At 34.8% G+C, this 21,782-nt stretch overlaps 2 protein-coding genes and 1 non-coding gene across 4 annotated transcripts; all 3 read left to right on the top strand.

The window, feature by feature from the left end:
* The first annotated feature begins 339 nt into the window (after positions 1-339).
* On the top strand, positions 340-535 carry LOC132058618 (U2 spliceosomal RNA). Its single transcript, XR_009415345.1, has one exon. It is a non-coding gene; the product is annotated as a U2 spliceosomal RNA (small nuclear RNA).
* Positions 536-1,784: 1,249 nt separating this feature from the next.
* LOC132056272 (D-xylose-proton symporter-like 2) lies at positions 1,785-10,081 on the top strand. Its single transcript, XM_059448387.1, has 14 exons — positions 1,785-2,106; positions 2,232-2,329; positions 3,016-3,094; positions 3,798-3,857; positions 3,943-4,009; positions 4,092-4,216; positions 4,734-4,835; positions 5,112-5,480; positions 5,564-5,611; positions 5,699-5,761; positions 6,524-6,604; positions 7,030-7,128; positions 8,274-8,411; positions 9,898-10,081. Exons 1-14 carry the CDS (start codon positions 2,062-2,064, stop codon positions 10,027-10,029), a joined length of 1,506 nt encoding a protein of 501 aa, XP_059304370.1. The 5' UTR covers positions 1,785-2,061; the 3' UTR covers positions 10,030-10,081.
* Positions 10,082-11,274: 1,193 nt separating this feature from the next.
* On the top strand, positions 11,275-12,974 carry LOC132056273 (uncharacterized). Of its 2 annotated transcripts, none has more exons than XM_059448390.1 (4): positions 11,275-11,507; positions 11,592-11,667; positions 12,540-12,625; positions 12,722-12,974. In XM_059448390.1, the coding sequence occupies exons 1-4, from the start codon at positions 11,346-11,348 to the stop codon at positions 12,776-12,778; spliced, it is 381 nt and encodes a 126-aa protein (XP_059304373.1). In that variant the 5' UTR covers positions 11,275-11,345; the 3' UTR covers positions 12,779-12,974. The 2 variants fall into 2 exon arrangements, with proteins under 2 accessions (XP_059304373.1, XP_059304372.1); XM_059448389.1 differs by having other exon boundaries at positions 11,287-11,507; positions 12,540-12,617; positions 12,714-12,974.
* The last annotated feature ends 8,808 nt before the right edge of the window (positions 12,975-21,782 follow it).

The raw sequence follows: 21,782 nt of genomic DNA, 5'->3' as shown, positions 1-21,782 counted from the left end.
GTATTATTGTTTCTATCATTAACTTGATTTGTGTGGGTTGCATAGACAAGATTTTAGGTTTCTGTTATCACATTTTAAATTGGACTTAATTATTGAAATGAATTTCATTGAGTTGTTCACATAACCAAGTTCAAAGGAATCCTAATGTAATTCACCCAATTTTTGAGGACAGAATTTTAGTGCAAGTTCGCAAGAGCATGGGCAACTCGGGCATTATAGTAGAGCAGTAAATAGGATGCCTATGCCTCTGCCTTTGTTCAGTTCCCCCATCGATGAAGCAACTAAAGAAGCAAGGATGCTACGAGGTATAAAAGGCCAAACGGGCTACCCTTAGAAGTCATACCTTTCTCGGCCTTTTGGCTAAGATCAAGTGTAGTATCTGTTCTTATTAGTTTAATATCTGATATGTGGGTTATCGGCTCACACGATATTAACTTAATTTTTTATGGGTGAAGGTCCATTAAGGTAGCTTGCTACTTGGGCCTTCGCGCGTCGCCCTTGCGTTGCACTATTGCTTGGGCCTGGCGCAACCCACCAAGCGAGTTTAAATTTGTTCGAAATAGCGTTAGCCCTTACTTTTCCCAGTTACAGAACTTATTATCTTTGGTTTGGGTAGTACTTTTGGCCTACCCAATAAGGAAATGTGAAGCGATTTCAAAAGTCGTTTTGCTAAACAAATTAGTTAGTAGGTAGGTTAAATGACTTAATCCTTCTTAACAATTACTGATAATATACTGTATAACTCATGAAGAACCAATGGGTATTTATTACAATTAATAATAACATATCACCGGAGGTGGTTGATTATGAGACTGTGGTTAATTATAGGCTGGATTTGCATAACTTATGCATAATTTCTTTACGGAGCTGGTGTTTATCTGATATATCATTAAACAGCTATAGATTTGAATATTTTATTTACAACTTTTCTATATCATAATTTACATTGGAAACAGATTAGCCCCTTGCTAACACTACTCAACTAGTGATTTTAATTTTAGCCTATAATCTAGTGAGCGGGAAGTCTATATAAACGACTCTATCCTCAATTTATATAGCACTATTCTCATGTGTGAAAGTTCTACAACATATGACACATCCAATAAATTAAACAAGAATGAAATACTTCTGTTAAATAGACATATTTAAAGCCATAATTTCAATGTTTTATTTGATTATAAATAGCAACCAGTAGATAAAGTTAATAAGTTATACTTTCTCTGTCTAAATTTATGTGATACTTTTCACTTCTCGAGATTCAAATTGCATGAACTTTAACCAATATTTTAAGATTTATTTTTCATCAAATTGATATGAGAAAAGTTGCAACTCATAGTACTTTTCGTATAGTTTTCAAATATATAAATTTTAATATCAAATCTAAGTTAGCTTCAAAATTTAATCAAACGGACTATAAGCAAAAAATATCACATAAATTGGACGGAGGAAGTACTATTATGTAGTTAAAGTCCTCACTACAATTCTTTTTCCCACGTAAACCACATCATCTAGTCCCTCCATTTAATTTTACTTGACCATTTTTTTTACTTGCCCATTGTAATAAATTAAAAGAAACTTATTATTTTCTTCCAATTCTATCTTTATACTAGTTTGTCAAAATTAGATTTTAAAGCATAATTAGTAAGTCTAATTTAGTAAAATAAACTCTTACTAATAAATATTTGTTTAAGAGGTCTTTTTTTTTTTTTCCAATTCTTTTTGTTTTGTCTTTTTCAGAGAAGCCGCCATGTCTCGTCTACCATTTCAATTTTTTAATCTTTATTTTGTTTGCTTAGAGCTCTCCATGTCTCTAGCATTTCAATTTTCAGTGCAGTTGAAGAAGCAAACGTTGCTATCCTATTCGCCGCTTCTTTGAAATTAGTCTTCTCCATCCCTCTCCTTTCTATATATAAAATAAATTCTTCCTAATCACTCCCATTTCTTTCACCGAACTTTCCCAAAACGTAAACACAACTAAATAAAATATAAAAAAGATCAAATACAGGTAGCTTTCACAATATTCTAACCACTAAGCTTAAATCACCAATTTTCCCTTCTCCAATGGCGAACGATCCCGAGCAGCTGATTGTCTCATCCATTGACAAGGTTTTTAAATATTTGCTGTAATATATATATATATATATATATATATATATATATTTTTTTTTTTTTTTAATCAATTATTTGGGGAAGTGTTTGTGCAATTTTGCTGATTTATGACTTTGGAGCAGGGTGAAAATTCGGTCAGTGAGATTGATAACGTGCGAGAACCACTTATAGAAGGCGCACATCATGCTGAGAATTACTCAATACTATCCGCAATATTTCCGTGAGTATATACTAATTGAGTCCACTTTGTAATATGAGTCATCAAATTTATAAGGATTTGGTGCTGAAATTGAAGTTAGTAGTTTACTAGTTTTCTTCTGGAATGTACCAGTAAGATATGCTTCGAATAGATATTGGAATTGTAAGTCAACGTTTGTAGCATAACAAGACCATGACTTGAGTATATACAGTACAGATGTTGGCTCAATAGAACTCCTCTTTTAAGTTATCCTAATTATATATACAAAAGGGAATCTTATCTTTACAATTTGGAATTGTAAATGATCCTTTACTGTGCTTGGTAGCATACATTTATGTATACTGTTGGAAACATAAAATCCATCTTAATTCCCAGACATGTCTTATTCAGATGATGTAAATGAAAAAAATCGATGTGTTAAGAATAAAAAGATAAGGAGAAACTTTCCAGCTTCAAATTGTTAGTTTTTTAGGTACGACATTGATAGAATACACTTTGGGTTATATTTACTTTTCACTGAAAACTATACATTACCAGGTGCTTAACGTTTCCAGAATTAAAAGGAAAGAATAGGATAGGAAAATATTGTTAAGTTCTATATTCAGAGATTTTCTCGGTCCTATGTTAATTTACTTAGTAGAGGTACTTATTTTTTCTTTTATCTTTTTGTTGGAATACATTATGATAAGTGGATGAATGATTTCCAGTTTTCTGTTCCCCGCCTTTGGAGGACTGCTTTATGGTTATGATATTGGAGCCACATCCTCTGCTACAATTTCCATAGAGGTATCTTCTTTCCTTTGACCTAATAAAGAGTCCTTGTATTGTATTATCCAAAAAAGAAAAACGAATCCTTTTGTCTCATTACCATGTTTCTGGCTCCTCTACTCTGTTTTTTATGTTCACCTAGCTGATGGCAAGGCTGTAAAGAAGAGCCTTTCTGGGCTCCGGACCAACTTAGTACAAAAGGAGAAGAAAACTGATAATGGAGGAAACATATGGAAGTTTTAGTCCTTGGCCTAGCAAGTAGGAGAATTACCGAACTTGACATTTTCATCTGTCTTTCAAGTTACCCCGTTTCAATTTTCTAGCTCATGGTAGTTTGTCATTTGTTTAAGTTACTTTTAATTGAGATCAGACTTTCAACATTGTGTGCCTCAAGAAGATCCTTGCTATTACAAAGATGTTGATTGTCATAGAAATGCGTCCAGTTGAATTGCTTGTTACTCTTCAATATAACTCATAAATTTTTTCTACTTTTTCAAGATTATGTACCACTGATAGTGTTCCTTTTAAATTAACTGTCATGGTTCATAATATTTGTTTATCACATGCTATTGTTATCCGTTCTAGCATATCAAAGTTATATTTCTAATACGTCACCTTGGCTATGTTCTTCAGTTGGCTCATTAATAAAAACAACAACTTCACAAGTTTATGTTTCTTATATTCTTGATTAGAAAAAGTTAATGTTGCTTATATTCTGCAGTCAGCTACGTTGAGTGGAATTTCTTGGTATGATTTGTCTTCTGTGCAAACTGGTCTCATAGTAAGTATCCCATTTACTTACAAAATCATATGTGCTTTCTTCTGTTTGAGCTTTGTAAAGATCTTATGTTTGCTGCTTGCCACAGACTAGTGGTTCACTGTATGGTGCTTTAATTGGCTCTGCCATTGCTTTCCAAATTGCTGACTGGCTTGGTTAGTTTTTCTATCCGACCGCAATTGGTGTCACATTTCAGCTTGTGACTCTTGTGACTGAAAGTACTTAACTAATTTGTAGGGAGAAGAAGGGAGTTGATTGTGTCTGCTTTGTTCTACTTTTTTGGAGCTTTGGTAACAGCATTCGCTCCTGTCTATGTCGTTATGGTAATTGGGCGCTTGCTGTATGGTGTAGGAATTGGACTGGTAAGATACTGCCGTGTCTTTAACCTTTTCTTTCCATTTTATTTATTCTACCAGGGATCTTTGTATTTTCACCTGTGAATTGTGATGGTGAGTTCTCAGGGACATGAGTCCTTCTACTTGCTTGTATCTCCTTTAAAAGCTGTCTACTAGTTACCATTTTCTTTATTCTCTAAGGTGTCTTTCTACTTCCCCTGAACTCTGACTGGCGCTTTCACATACATGAACCTCTCACTTCTATCGTTCTCCTTTGAGTGTTGTCTCCTGATTACACTCCTGAAGACAGAAATGAACTCTTTTATTTTCCTTTCTTCTTTCTGTTTGATTTGACAGAAATGAACTCTTTTATTTTCCTTTCTTCTTTCTGTTTGATTTGACGAGGCAATAGTTGCACTAGTCCATCAAGGTCAATTCAGGAATTAAAGAGTAGTAACCTGAAAAGTATTTGGAAAATCTACTGCTTCTTAAAGACTCAACGTTCGAACTGATTGCTCCAGTTTCTCTTTCTGTTCCATGGCAGGCAATGCATGCTGCTCCCATGTACATTTCTGAGACGGCTCCCAGCCAGATACGAGGATTGCTGATTTCTCTTAAGGAGTTCTTCATTGTTTTTGGGATGCTAGTAAGTACGACATACTCGCCTGAACAATTGGTCTTATATGACATTTGCTGTAGAGAACGGTGCACTTTGGATCTAAGTTGCTCGGACTCTTCAAAAAATATTGACGGATGCGTGTCGAATACCACAAAAATAGTGCATTTTTGGAGAATCCGACACGGGTGCTGCATCATTTTTGGAGAGTCCAAGCAACATAGCTTTGGATCTATATTTATATTTCATGGTATTATTATTTGTTGTACTGGGCTCTTTTGAATTGTGGAAAGCTGACATTTGTAGGTTGGATATACAGTTGGAAGCCTTTTGATAGAAACTGTTGCTGGTTGGCGATATATGTATGGAGTTAGTGCCCCTTTAGCAGTTATTATGGGAATTGGAATGTGGTGGCTTCCTTCGTCACCCAGGTGGATTCTTCTATGTGCTATACAGGGGAAGGGTGAGTTCCAGGGTTTAAGAGAGAAGGCCATATGTTGCTTGTGCCAGATTAGGGGAGCTGCAATTGGTGATTCACCATCTCGTCAAGTAGATGACATTCTATCTGAGCTTTCACAACTAAATGAAGAAAAAGAGGCTACAATAGGTGAGATGTTTCAAGGAAAATGCTTGAAAGCCCTGACAATTGGTGCTGGACTGATCTTGTTTCAACAGGTAGCTATATCTAATAACTTCATTTCCGTTCCACTAGCAATGATCTAACTCTGCGCTCACTTCTTTTGCTTTCCACATGGCAGATAACTGGGCAACCAAGTGTCTTGTATTATGCTGCGAAAATTTTTCAGGTACACTTGCCAAATTGGTGAAGGGTGCTAATGCTGTTGTTACTCTTTCTCTTCTTTGTGCCCTACTAACTTATAGTATAATGGCAGGATGCGGGATTTTCTGCTGCAGCTGATGCTACAAGAGCTTCGATTTTCCTTGCACTGTTGAAGGTGGTTTCTTTGGGGAGATTGTTTTCTCTCTCTTTTTATTTTAACCTTGTTCTTACCTGGAAAAGAATGAAAAAGAAAAGATGTATACTCAGGTGGTAAAGGGCACTTCGTTTTTGTGAAGAAATGGATCATGGGCCTAACTCAACCCGAAAGCTAGCTCATGAGGGGAGGATTACCTAAGTCCATATAAGGAGACCACCCATTTCATTAACCACCAATGTGAGACTTTTTCACTCTTCAACACCCTACCTCACGCCCAGGGCTGGACATTTGGAACGTGGGCAATTTAATATGGGGCCCACATTAAGTGAGATGGGTCCTGCTCGGATACTATGTAAAGAAATGGACCATGGGCCTTACTCAACCCCAAAAGCTAGCTCATGAGGGGAGGATTGCCCATGTCCATATAAGGAGACCACCCATCTCATTAACTACCGATGTGGGACTTTTCACTCTTCAACAGTTTTTAAGTAATATTGTTTTTAGTAATGTAAGTTAGCAACTTCCTGTGGTGTTAAGTAGATACAATGCTTGCGTTCGAGGTTTGTTCAGAACATCTTTCCAAAATTAATGCAGTAACATTCATTGATATGGAACTAATATTAATAGTCTTAATAGTTTGACTTTTCCTTTTAACTTGCTTCCTCTGTGCTATGTACTAGTTATCCCATTTGCTTTTGTGGGATATTGCTGCTAGTTTCAGTTATCTTTTTCTACAGCATTAGAATGATGCTATGGTTCCCTCTTTGTCACCATTTTCAGCTCATTATGACCGGTGTAGCAGTTGTAGTTGTTGATAAGCTTGGGAGGAGGCCTCTGCTTCTTGGAGGTGTGTCTGGGATTGTAAGTACTATACCCTCTGTTTCATTTTATATGCCAGTGTTTGACTGGACTACTGAGTTTTAATGTTAATTTGACTTGTGTATAGTAAATAATATTAAATTAATGGTAACTGCATTGAGAAAACATTACTTTAGAGTTTAAAAATAGTTAAATGTATTTGACTTCTAGAAAGTCATGGAAGTTGTATTAAATGATATTGTCAATGCCTCAATGGATTGTTGTCAAACACTCTGTAGCATCCCAAAATTATAAGTGTCATGTAAACTGAACTGGAGTGAGTATTAATTTTATAAATTTATGATTTCAGAATGCCTAGTAAGGTGGATTGACATGTTTAACCTACGATAACTTACTTCCAAAGAAGCAACTTCATAACAATAAATGTTAACTTTCTGAAGCTCCCACTAATCATGTATCTTCTGCAGGCAATGTCACTTTTCCTCCTGGGATCATATTACACTTACCTGGGTGATATACCAGCTGTGGCTGTTACTGCTCTGCTACTGTATGTTGGCTGTTACCAGGTAAAACAAGTTCTATTACTTTCAATATTTCTGCTTGAAAGTTAATTATCAAAAAATGTATTTCTGCTTGGAAGTATTAGGATAGATTTGTTTGAGTGAGTCTAACTTTTTGCTATTCAGTACAAATGACATCATGATTTTTATACACATTTTATGTTTTTGAGGAAGCTAAAATTGAAGTTCAACTTTTGTACACATTTAATTAGATGTATTAATTTTAGATTTGTCTTTTCTTGAAGAGTTATCAACTATCTTTGCTCATCTTTTACCCCACTGGTATAATGGAAATTATTTCTTTGGACGTTGTGAATGTTCGTCACCTTAAAATTTCAGTGGACTGTGAAAATAGTAAAATCTTATTGGTAACTGGGTTGAAACAGTTTGTTGAAATTAGGTCATAGATCAGCAGAAGAAAAAAGTATCTGAAAGTTATCTTCACCAAAAAAAAAAAGTATCTGAAAGTTATTCACTAAGGTACTAGAAAGTATTTTTTAGTCCACTATTGCCTTACCTAAGAATTACGTTATAGGATAGAAGAAGTAAACTTAGGGCCTCGTTGAGTATGTTTCTATGCGTTTGTGCCAAAATCATAAAGTCTCCCACAAACTCTCTCTTGCTAGTCTTATGTGTATCCATTGAAATTCTGACAAGTCTTGTCTACTGTTAATATGTCCATGTCCAAAAAGTGAAGAACATCTGGACAAAGGATTTGAAAGACTTCTTCCATTCTTGTCTAATGTATTAGTTTGCAAGACGTTGAAAACCCCAAAACAATAGCACTTCCTGGCTTGGTCCCAAAAGAAGTGAAGTTCTGGACATATTTTTGAGAGACGAAACAAATAAAAAAAGAATATTTCCACCGTGGTGTATTGGTAGTTACAAGATAACATCTGTAATTCTTTCTGTGATTCTGTGTGTTTCTTTTTTTTTTTTTTAAAAGATTTTAGAAAAAAAAAATTTGTACAATATTCTAGCCTATGGTTTTGTAATCGACCCACTTGCCTCTTATCATGACCTCTTTTGTCTGAACTATAACATTCTTTGAGCCACAAAAAGAAAGGTATCCACGACATCTCTATCCAGCTTCTTTTGATTTTTGAAGCTTGACCAAGTAATACTCTAACTTCTGAAGTCATCTTTTGCAGTTATCATTTGGTCCTATTGGTTGGTTGATGATCTCAGAGATCTTCCCTTTGCGCGTTAGAGGGCGAGGGTTGAGTATTACAGTTCTTGTGAATTTCGGTGCAAATGCACTAGTGGCATTTGCATTTTCTCCTCTTCAGGTACTGAAAACTCTTTAATACTCTGGAATTTTCTAAATAATATTGTCTGCACTTAGTCAGTTAAAGAATTCCCTTAAAAGCAACTTTGAGGCATGTTGTTCTGAAGGTTAGCCTGTTATTCAATTCATTCAAGGAGGTATTTTTAATTATCATTTTAAACCTAATCTTGAAAAAGATAAAAGATGAAAAGGTTAGAGGTTGAAACCATATGCTTCAAATTGGTACTCTTGGAAAGTCAGAAGCTATATTCGTTTATCATACAGAATTGAATAGTATCCATTTAAGGTGCTTATGTATATGCAGATATTGTACATCTTCTAGTTCTAGTAGATTGTATTTGTAAATTCAAAGATTTGACAATATACTCTGCGCAATTAATGGGAGATAAGAGGAGGATAGTGGGTCTATTAGATGCTAATACTGGTGCTATCTCATGGTCAGAGTACATCCTCTTCTGCTGATTAGAATCTGCCTTAGTGGTTGAGCTTTTGGACTCACTTGTCTTTTTAATTCTGGAAATTCACTCAAAAGACCAAATAAAGTGAGTACCGATCACAAAATATTAATGAATCATACCTTAATCCGGAATAGTAGGGGCAGGCTTCATTCTTTATCTATTTTGCTCTATGTGGACACATTTCATTTCAATATTAAATGGAGTTCTTAAAGCTAGATGCTCTCGAACTCTTACATTTGTGCCTGCACTAACATTCAAGTCTAAAATGACTCCCGATTAACATTAGAAGTAATTAATTGGAGGAGTACCCATCATGATACTTGGATTAAATTAAGATTCTAGTAACAGTAACCGGATTTGTGCATCAGAATCAAATTAAAACAGAGGATTATTTTTCTTTGTTAGATATGTATGCGGGACAAATAGGACATAGTTGGCACCTTATGTAACCATGGTTTTTATAATTGTTAGTAATAGATAAAAATAGTAGGGGATATCCTGTATGCTGAGTAAAATTGCAAAAGATAGTCTGGTGTAGCATCCAAATTAGTTATTGTTGGCAGAGAGCATCTCTTTAAGTGGTTAAAATTGGCCATTGGTGATGCAATTTCTTCATATGAGTTTATATCATCAAAAAAGTGGTGATGTAATTTGTTCATACAAGTTTGTGTCATCTCGAAGCAGTTCATCTTAGTTGACAAGGTATTGGTGGATTGGAGAGAAGTTTTACTATATGCCTCACACAACTGACAATAGTTGTGTGAGGCTCGCTCTTTTTTGTTAGACAAAAAAGTGGACCCACATCTTACACTTTTGTGCCACATATTTTAGGCACATATTAAAATTTTTCGTGGATTGTATATTCAAGGCTATTCTCTCTTGGGTCTCCACTCTTTTTCCATCTTATGTTTAATTCAAGTGCGGTATTATTTTTGCTTTAGAGATGGATCCATCTAAGAAAATGAACTTAGCCAGAATTAAAAAAGAGGTCTTTTAGAAATTATATCTTTGGGTTACTCCTACTTGCAGGACTTACTGGGAGCTGGAGCTGTATTTTTCATCTTTGGTGCCATAGCTGTTTTAGCTCTAGTATTCATCTTCTTCATAATACCAGAGACAAAAGGGCTCAGTTTGGAAGAGATTGAGGCAAAATATCTGTAGAACTCACATCTTCCCCTCCACCTCTCGCCAAATAGAAAGTTTGGGGTTAACCCTTGGCTCTCCTTGTCAGAATACTTGGGACAATCAAGTTGTTCTGCAACTGTTCTCACCAGTATGCTAAATGGAGGGCTGATGATTACTGATTAGCCCAGTTGTGTAATGTGTATTACGTCATATATGTATTATGTCAGCAACAATGGGTCACTACTTTGTACAAAAGGAAAAACATGGCAAGAATATTCCAATGTGTGGTATAACTTGATCCCCACTTCAGGGACATCTTTCAGTACATGTATATTCTCGACTACCAGTAGTGTTCTGTATCCTTTTCTCTATTGTCGTCGTGATCATGACCATTCATAAAATTGGTTATCTCTCTAATGTTGCGGTATATTAATTTTTTCGGCCTATTAGTAAGTATGAATGTGTGATATTAGCTTGAACACCACAGTATACTTCAGGCCGGGATCTCCCTGTTTTTGGGAAGGTTCCATCTTCCAGTGAGAGGCCTTGAGCCAATGTAAGAACTATAAAGATGTATAAGGAATTCAAAATAATAATAAAGTGGTATTATATGTGTTAGCTATTTTTTATAGGTGAACTTTTGATTTTGTAAAAACTCATAATCCTAATGAACTTTGCAAAAATGGTCAAACAAAATGGATTATTTGTGGTTATTTGATTCAGAAATTTTGTAACTAGTGGTTGTTTTTGCTCGAGGCTTTGGAGATGATTGCACCCTTCCTTGAAGGTGGAAAAAATCTTCAGGGTGCTCCTTATGTTGTATATATTTGTTGATCTAGGGTAATAATTCACAGTTTATAACCAAAAAAAAAAAAAAAAGGATTATTTGCTTTTAGCTGCAGGAATATCATTTCGACCAAAACAGGTGCTACTGGGAATGCCATAATGCATAATGACGTAAGTCCTATCTATATTAATTTGATTCACACTCCTAAACGAGATTTATTAATTCCATCACAGATTACTGCTAAATAATTTAAGTTTAAAATATTGAGAAATTGTCAAAGTAAAGTATACACTTTGTGTACTTAATTCATTTACCTCTAGAGAAGTGAAAAGTGATTTACATGTTATGCAGCGGGATTTAAAAAAGAAATAAAAAATATTTTCGAGTGTATAATTAAAACTCGCCAATCATTACTTACACAAAACCAAAAATTAAGAATCGGTAGGTGGACCGGGTTCGATACATATAATACTAAACCGGCGACCTACACGTATAAAGTGGCAGAGCAAAAAATAACTAGGGTTTAAGAAGAAATAATATCGAAAGGTGAAGGCGAATTGAGATAATGGCAAAATTTAACGAAGTGCAGAAGAAGAGGAGAGCAATAATCTCAGAGAGCAAAAGAGCAAGACATGGTGACCCGAATACCCGTAAGCTTAAACAGAAGGCCCAAACCCATTCTATATCGGGAAAGCGTAAACGCAAGCTTTTCAAGAAATGGCGCAGGGTTTGTAATTTTCTTCTTTTTATTGTTTTCATGTGTGTAAAGGTGTGAATTTGTGATATGAGGGTGTTGATTGATGTGAAACAGGACCAAAAGGAGGCTATTGAGAAGGGTGTGATAACTATGCAGGATGTGGAGATGGCTGTGGCTGATGCTGCTGAAGGTATGTTAGTTATGGTTATGGCTGATTCTATGGACCTAGTGTTTATGCAGAGGGTTGAACTTTGAACACACAACATTTTTGCTTATGACCTAGTGTGTGTGTGTGAGAAAGAGTATCCGTTAGAATTAAAATGAACCGAAACCGCGCCTTATGAGAGCAGTAGGAATGGCGTTTGCTACTCGAGCTAGTGGCCGAACTAGGAATTTATATAAAGGGATTCAAGAAAAATACTCCCTGAGCCGGAAATATCCTCTTTACCTCCCGATTAGGGGCAAGATTTGCGTACACACTATTCTCCCTAGACCCCACTTGTGGGATTACACTGGATATGTTGTTGTTGTTGTTGGATTCAAGAAAAATACTACTACTAGAATGACATAGTTGGGCTTCGAATGTGTGACGTAAAGTAACTTTTGACACCCCTTTATCACTAGGATTTTCCTGTATGTCAAGGAGATTCAATCAACAATTGATATATAACCAAAAAGTTTTAATTTTTATCCTATTTGCACAATATAATTTCTCTGACGAAGGGGATTCCAGTCCGTTACTCGAGCTTGTTAGAGTTCAAAATGTAGTGAGACTCTACGTGTTTGATCCTTTCCTAGGGTAGAGTGCTATAATGTTGGTCCTAGTCAGTTTCTTAGATTGAGCTGAGATTGCTGGTTCAGTAGGAAAGGCTCATCTTTTTGTTGCTTTACTCCTCCTTGTGCTTACAAGTGCTGAGTTATTGCTTGTTATTATGAATGTGTTGCTTCTTCCTATGTGATATGTTAAAAGTTTTGGTGTTTCTGGTAGTTTTCCTAGTGCACATTGGTAGGAAGTAGGTATGTTCTATGTCAAACTGATTGACATTTTCCTAATGGATTCAGGGAAAACTCAAGATGCCAAAAAGACTCCTGTTAAATTTCCCATGAAGAAGAGCTCAAAACTTAAACTGAAGAAGAAAGGCAAGTTCCTATAGAGTTGCTATTTTATGGCCTCATTTCAGATTATTATGGATTCTTTGTCGATTTTGCTTATTGATTACAAATGCATGTGTACAGGAAAGAACAAAAGGAAATCTGATAAGCAAGCTACAGAAGCTTCCACAGATGCAATGGTGGAGTAAGCATATCAGGAACAACAACAACAACAACACCCAGTGTAATCCTATAGCTGGAAGAGCATTAGAATCACTTGGCTAACTGCTTGATGAGCAATATGTATCTTTCTTCTTTTTCTTCTTCTGTCCCAAAAGTTAACAATGGCTTGTAATCTACTTTTGTATCGTCTTGCTACTAGAAAAAAAGAGGTGGGTTCTTATAGTTTCTTTTTGTTAGTGGTTATATGTTCTGTATTCATGCAATTTTGTGGATAGGATGGATGTTCTGGGATTAAAGATGTTCTGAAACAAGAGATCGATATATCAATTGAACTAACTCATCCTTTGCTTCGCTGGAAGTATGCATTTGCTGACTCTAGCTTATTCATGTACTAGAAGAATGGACAGTGTTTTTTACTTCCTTCCTTCAACAAGAGTATGGCTGCAAAAGAGAAGCCAAATGACAATGAACTTAAGATTGACATTTTACTAGGGTGGGTCTCTCTCATGTATGGCTTTCCTCTGTATATTACTTGGAGTTCTGGAACAGCCTATAAATTAGTTTTGAATGAAAAGAAGTCGAGAGTATTTTAGGGATGAGGAATAATTTAAACAAATATACCGTGGACAAATCTAAGCTATGTCTTAAGCGTTTGACCCCAGATTCAGTCCGAGGGTTGAATTGATTAGGAAAAATATTATAATGATTAGTGGATAGATTGACCTTGAAACAATAATGATTACTCTTTTCATTCTAACTTCAGATTGCTTTTCTCTGTTTTAATTAAATTGGTTTTTGATCTTTTCAATTTTTCAATATTTTACTGAATAACACTGTATTTATTGTGCTTTCTATTTACTGGTAGTGATTCTTAGCCCGTGTTGTGCACGGGCTCAACACAAAAATTAAATTTATTGTTGTTTTAATATTTTTTTTGGCTTTTACTCTCTCGTAAGTCATGTGAAGTATTCTTTTGTTTCTATTTATAAGTCATAATTTTCTTTTTAATTTGTTTCAAAAAATTGAAGATATAATATATTTTAATATTTATAAATATTGAATTTCATTTCATTATAAAAAAATGAGAAAAAACCCTAAATTATAGTATTACATTTCATTAGTGCGTGTGATTATTAATCATTCTCATTTCTCTATTTGCAACTTAGACGTATGAAGTTTTCACCAATGTACTCTGACTTAATATTCATAATAAGCTCATAAATGAATAAATATGTACACCAGGTAGATAATTCAGTTATGCATTTTTAAATCTGACCTTTTAAAAATAGTGTATGTAAAACTTCATGTCTTCATTTATACAGTATGCACAACTGTAATGATGATTTCTTGCTGATGTGATGGTTGCATCAATGTGTACAAACTTCTCTCATCTATCTAACTACATGTATTTTATAATAGTAGCATTTTGTATTTTAAAATGAAAATCTTGTTTCTTTCACTTTTTCGTATTCTCCAGCATTATATCGTAAAGTTAAAAATTTATATTAGCGATTTCAGTTGTTTATAGTTTATTATTTAAATTTTTTGTATAATTTAATATTATATTTTAAATTTTTTACTTTGAATTCATGTTAAAATGTAGAGCTTTAATTTTCATAAAATTCTTTTGTACAAATAACATAACAGTACATGAAAGAAACAATTGTTTTTCTGAACTCACTTAGCATGATTTCTTAGCCAAATCTGGAAATTAGTTGATAAAAGAGTTGTACCATCCACCTTGCTTATTACTTGATTCCCAATTGAACCCAGTTGATAAGATACTGTAACTCAATTCTCTCTTAGGAGCCGTTTGGACATGGTTTGAAATCATGTTTGGACATGCAATTTAAATATCTTAAGTTGTATCTTCTCTTATAGACATAAAAATCTCACAAGTTGTGAAAACTATCAAAACATTCCCAATTCTTATACAATCTTACCAAATGAGCAAGTCATAGTTCATAACAAAATTAATACGAGGCCTTGTTAGGAATATTCTAGATACTACGTAATATTTGAATTCAAGTTTAGATATATGTATTGTAGAGATAAGATAGGAATAAGGAGATTCTCTGTTATCTCCTATCTCATTCAAACTCTTCAAACCTTTGCCTTTCATACTTGTATATATTGAGGACTCTTCCTCTGAATGAATAATAGAAAATAATAGATTCAAACTGAATCCTTTCATGGTATCAGGGCGTAGTCAAGACTCACGTCAAATTTCCATGGCCTCTCCTTCTCTAACCAGTGTTACGAACCCTAGCCCTACCCTTGGCTTTGCTTCAATGGCAACCAATGTCTCTCAATCCCACATCATCAAACTTGACCGACACAACTATGTGTTATGGAAATCCCAAGTCTTACCAACATTAAGGGGACATGACCTTGAAGGATTTGTGGATGGAACAAGTAAGTGTCCATCCAAATTTATTCCAGGCAGTAGCAACGAGCCCAACACAGTCGATACTGTGATTAATCCTTTATTTTTGGCATGGAAAAAGCAAGACCAACTTCTTCTCAGTTGGTTGCTTTCATCCCTAACAGAAGGGGTTCTAGCCCAGGTGGTCGGTTGTACTACATCACAAGAAGTCTGGTGTTCGTTGGAAACCATGTTCGCATCGCAATCTCGTGCGAGATTGATGCAGTTAAGGTTGCAACTCCAAACTACGAAGAAGTGTTCGTCTGCCATGGTTGATTACTTGCAGAAAATGAAGAACCTTGCTGATAATTTGGCTGCCGCAGCTCAGCCTGTATCAGATGATGACTTGGTTTTGCACATTCTTGGAGGCCTGGGTCCTGAGTATGATGCGCTCGTTGTGTCTGTTACTTCAAGGACTGATGGAATCACTCTGGCAGATCTCCATGGACTTCTTCTTAGTCATGAAAATCGACTTGAACAAATGAGTGTTCTTGAACAAGGTTTGGCCCAGGTTCATGTTGCTACCAAGAATAGCAACAATCAAAAGTCTGATTCCAACTTCAAGAAGTTCAATAGTCAGTCCCAGAATTCGTTTGGAAAATATGGTCGTGGTCGCGGTAGGGGATCTCGTTCAAATGGGTCCAATAGTCAACAACAGTCTTATGGTACAGTTCAATGTCAAGTTTGTTCAAAATTTGGTCATAATGCTTTAGTTTGTTATCACAGGTTTGATCATGCTTATCAAGCAAATAATAAGCAAAATATGGCTGCCTTGATTGCTCAACCATCCACTGTGATAGATCCATCGTGGTATCCTGATTCGGGTGCTACCAATCACCTTACAAATGACTTGAACAATATGACTGTGCGTGGAGATTACAATGGCACTGATCAAATTCATGTGGGAAATGGTACAGGTTTGAAAATTTTCCATGTTGGTGATTCAATTTTACCATCTTCTGGTAGATCATTACGCTTGCAAAACATACTTCATGTTCCTGCTATAACAAAGAATTTGCTTAGCGTTGCGCAATTCGCATCTGATAATAATGTGTTTTTTGAGTTTCACCCACGTCTTTGTTTTGTGAAGGAACCCACAACCAGAAGGTACTACCGAAGGGAAACTTGAACATGGCTTGTACAAACTCAACTCTTTAACATCTTCAAAAGTTAAGGTTCACTCTTTCCTTATATATATATATATATATATAATATATATATATATATATATATATATGTATATAGCCGCTTAGGCATGCTTCAATAAATGTAGTCAATAATATCATAAGATCTCTTAATTTGTCGGTTTCAAGAGATTCTTATGTTCATGTTTGTTCATCTTGTCAATATGGGAAGAGTCACAAGTTGCCATTTCCTAATTCTACTTCAAATTAATCCTTTAGATTTGATCCACTCTGATGTATGGGGTCCCTCTCCTTATTTTTCTGGAAATAAATTTCGTTATTACGTTTTATTCATTGATGACTATAGCAAATATACGTGGTTATATCCAATGGTCTCAAAACACGAAGTGTATACTAGCTTCTTACGCTTCAAATTTGTTGAGAACTTTTTTTTGAGCGTAAAATTAAAGTAGTTCAATCTGATTGGGGTGGAGAATATAGAAAATGTTCCAAATACTTTGACCAATTTGGAATCATTCATCAATTGTCATGTCCTCATACTCATGAGCAAAATGGGTCTGCTGAACGTAAACATAGGCATATTGTCGAAACAGGCCTCACTTTACTTGCTCATGCCTCCTTACCTTTCAAATTTTGGGATGAAGCCTTTTCTGCTGCTACTTTTGTAATAAATAGACTCCCTACTCCAGTACTGCATAACGTGTCTCCATTTGAAAAGTTATTTAACAAGTCTCCTGATTACAAATTTTTAAAAGTTTTTGGTTGTGCTTGTTATCCATATCTACGCCCTTATAATACACACAAGCTTGCTTTTCGTTCCACACAGTGTGTATTCTTGGGGTATAGCAATAATCACAAAGGTTATAAGTGCTTGGACTTGTCCTTTGGAAGAGTATACCTTTCTCGTCATGTTGTTTTTTATATCTCTTCCCGTTTGCGGCTTTATATATTCATCCACTATTTCATGTCCTAGTGCTTCGATTATAAGCTAACTTTTCATTCTTTGGTGCATTATCTCTCCCGCCTAGTCTAGTTCTCCAAACTAATTGGGAACGCTTTCCGGACAACATAACTCGTCCCTTACTTCACTTCATCCCACGACACACCTATTCCGGTTAATATTTTAACATTAACATATTCCGACTTCTTCATTACCTCAACCCATCTAGCTCCCTCTCCGTGTTTGCCTTCACAATCCAATGCTGCACCTTTATCATCCACTAGCTCCTCTCGATCTAAAGCTCCTGCTCCTCCCATCATATGGTTACCAGATTGAAATCTAAATCCTCAAACCTTCAAGCCAACTCTGTTACCAAATATCCCTTACCTCCTACCACTCTACCTCTTGAACCTACTTGTTTTTCCCAAGCTAATAAAGATGTCGAGTGGAGACAAGCTATGCAAGAGGAGTACAATGCCTTAATTAAAAATGGCACTTGGTCCTTGGTACCTTCCTCATGTGCTAAGAATCTTGTGGGTTGTAAATGGATTTACAAGTTGAAACTCAATGCTGATGGTACTATTGAACGTTACAAGGCTCGCCTTGTCGCAAAGTAGAGCTTTAATTTTCATAAAATTCTTTTGTACAAATAACATAACAAGACATGAAAGAAACAATTGTTTTTTTCGAACTCACTTAGCATGATTTCTTAGCCAAATGCGGGAAATTAGTTGATAAAAGAGTTGTACCATCCACCTTGCTTATTACTTGATTCCCATGAACCCAGATTGATAAGATACCGTAACTCAATTCTCTCTGAGCGTTTTGGACATGGTGTGAAATCATGTTTGGACATACGCAATTTAAATATCTTAAGTTGTATCTTCTCTTATAGACATAAAAATCTCACAAGTTGTGAAAACTATCAAAACATTCCCAATTCTTATACAATCTTACCAAATGAACAAGTCATAGTTCATAACAAAATTAATACGAGGCCTTTCTGAAAAATACAACATCAATTGATCAAGCTTTAGTTCAATAAAAATGAAAATTTAATATGAATAGTAATAATGTTGGTAGACATAAATAAAGGTTGGTGGACGTAAATAAAGGTTGGTGGATGTTAATGAGGTTGGTAAATGGTTGGTGGGAGTAATTGTTAAAAATATCTTTCAACTTTTGGGTCTCTTTTTACAAAATATAAACTTATGGATCAAATTTTATATGTAAATTTTTTGAAACCATGGTTTGAAATCCCAAATCATTCCTTTTTGGATGAGTTGGAGTTTGAAACAGTGGCGGATCTAGGATTCTGGGTTTGTGAGTGCTTAACTTTTCTTTGACGTAAGTGATTATAGTATAAGTGTACAACTATTTCATGAACACAAAGGTGAAAAAAGTTAATGTGAAAACTTATACTATTAATGTTATGAGTATCGGGAATTTGTGATGAAAAACACACGAGAAATGTTATTTGGGTGAGTTTTACGGTTCTGAAAGAATTGTCGGTCTTTAGAAGTAGTCAAACTTCGAAGCAAAGGCGGAGCTAGAATTTAGAGTTTATGAGTCTGAACTTGCTGTCAAACTCATAATCATTTAAAATTTGGAGTTTATGAGTCTAAACTTGCTGCCATACTCATAATCGTCATAGTTAATGGGTTCACAATTAAATATTTATACATATTTAATTAAAAAAATTAATACATGTACAAGATCTAAACAAAAGTTAGTAATTAATACTCTCCCTCCACCTGCTTCGGAGTCTTTCATTTTTTAAGTAGATTTTTTATTTCTTTCTTTGCTATGGAGAATCAGATAAAGTAAAAAAGCAAGTAAAGAAATAAAGAAGGTAAAACAGTAGCCAACGAAAAAATAATCTGAAAAGAATTAGGAGTAGTATTGGGACAAAAGTCTGAAAAAAATTGTACCAGAAAGAATTAAAAGAGAAGGATCTAATTGGGCAAAAGAAAACATGAGTACCTTACCTTGATAATAATAATAATAATATAAGGAAGAAGGATTAGTTTGACTGATTAAACTCTACATTGTTTGGGGAGAGAAGTCAACCCTCGCCTCCGTAAATTCATAAACCCTTCAGCACCCTTCCTTCACCAAAGCACCCGATAGACATTTCATTTATTGGGTGCTTGCTCACTCTTTATATACATTTTCCTAAATTTTCTACCTATATTCTACGTATCCGTGTCCAGGTCAATGGGTGCTTAAGCACCCAAATTTAATATGTAGATCCGCCATTGATTTGAAATCATGAGATAAAATGTATATCAAAATGCTGATTTTATCTCATAATTTCAAATTATTGTTTCAAACCGCATGTCCAAACGCCTACTTAATCTGATAGGCTTGAGTTAAAACGTTACATATTCTATTAAAACCCAATCTGTCAAATATTGACTATTGAGACCTCATTGAAATCTGAAACAATGCATTTTAAAGGTTGTGAATGGGGCCATACATTTAACAAAAAACCCAAGCAAATGTAGAGAATGTTAAGGATTTGTCCTGATTTTTTTATCATATTTGAATTTTACTTTTCTCTAAAAGAAAAGTCAAAGTATAATCATAATCGTTTTATTTTTCCTAAAATTCAGAAAAATATAATTCTCTTTCATATTTGGCTAGTTCTTTTCTTAGAGGAAAATATTTTGAAACTCTATAAATTGAAAAATCCTTCTCATACAACACAACACAGAAAAACATCCACAATGTAGTCCTCAAACAAAGTCTTGTTTATGAGGAAATTTTTCTCTCAATAGTTTTTATGATTTTCTTTTATATTAGTTTTCACATGTAAGTCAATTGACCAAACTCATATTATATTATCAAAGCCTTTTTTATAGTTTTTCATTGTTGCTTGATTCATTATCATTCAAAATTTGTAATTATTAGTTTTCGCATGACGTCATGTTATTTTGATCCCAACGGAGAAAACATGATATCTGAAATGTGAATGGTCCCAACCCACAAGTGAAAAGCATTGTGGCATAAAAAGGCAGAAATGCAGCTTTTTGGCTTACACAGGTAATCTCGAAAATACTATTGAGAGAGAGGGCTTTTTGGTCAATTCACATTGACCTGAAGCTCCTCTATTCTCTCTTGTTAATAGTAGTAGTAGTAGTATACTTCTGCTATATTTCGGACTTGCGGGCTTGACAAAATGTCCTTAGAGAGTCTGAGAGAGTGACAAGTGCCACTTTCCATTGAAAGGAGGACATGTGACACATGTCAATTGACTTCTAAATATATCAGTAGTCCAAACCAGTGGCGGAGCCACGTAGAGCCGAGGGGTTCATCCAAACTCACTCGAAGGAAAAAAATACTATTTTTACGCATTAAAATTATTTTTTATGTATATATAGTAAATGTTAAACCCCCTTAGGTTTCTTCGTATGTTTACTTTTTTTATATTTTGAACCCCCTTGGCCGAAATCCTGTCTCTGCCACTGGTCCAAACAATCTTTTGAAATGGAAGTTCTTTCCCACAGGATCATTTTCTATGCATAACAACCGATGGAATCTCCAAACAAAAATCTTTTGAAATGGAAGTTCTTCAACATCTACTATATATACATAATAAAATAATTTTCTTTCAAAAATAACATTTTTTACGAGTGGGTTCGGGATGAACCGCCCTGTTTCAATGTGGCTCCGCCCCTGTCTGAGGCTGTTAAAATTAGAGTATTGTGGATCACAAATGTATATATGGAGCATCGCTCTCAAATGTACAAAATACTTCACGTAATCGCCACTTGATTTCACAAAAGATAGAAACGTAGCATTGTTAAGGATGTAAGGTTGGTTTATCAAATATGGGAGTAGGATAGCAATGTCAGGGCTAAAGTAGGAATTTGGCCTGCAAGCCTTTTGCTAAACACTCAAGATTGGAGTGTGAAATAATGCAGCTCAATTATGATGAGAGTGTACGATGGAATTTGTTCAGTAAGAGAGTAAGAGAGAGCAGTGAAAACAATTGAATTGAATAATATAAATAATTAACTGATAGCTTGTTCGGATGGTTGTTATCAATTGTATTGTATATCTTTAATACCCGTATTATGTTTATTTTGATTGTTATCTAAATTTTATTTTATCTTTCTGTTAAATTTATTTTAAAAAATCTCATTTCATACGACAGCTTATTTTGCTTTTGCTTTTGCTTATTATATAATAATTTTATTTTATTTTTTAATAATAATTTCACTCCGTACCTACTTTTTTAATGAATATAAATTTATTTTTCAGATTTACTTATCTGCGAGATCCTCTAAGGATAAAGAAGTAGACAACGTATTCAAATATTATAGTACTATTTATTAATTAAAATAATATTATACAATGGAGTACGATAGATAGGTTGTGGAAATTTCTAACACCATCCAGACAAGCTGTGACGTCAATGATTAGCACGGGTGATGATGACTTTGCCAAGGTGACTACTGGCTTTCGTTGCGTCTTTTCAGCCAAGGCATCTACATTATTTTATGCTCCTTTGTTGG

Source organism: Lycium ferocissimum, chromosome 5, assembly GCF_029784015.1.
Source record: "Lycium ferocissimum isolate CSIRO_LF1 chromosome 5, AGI_CSIRO_Lferr_CH_V1, whole genome shotgun sequence".
NCBI lineage: Eukaryota > Viridiplantae > Streptophyta > Magnoliopsida > Solanales > Solanaceae > Lycium > Lycium ferocissimum.
This window is presented reverse-complemented; position numbering and strand designations above follow the sequence as displayed.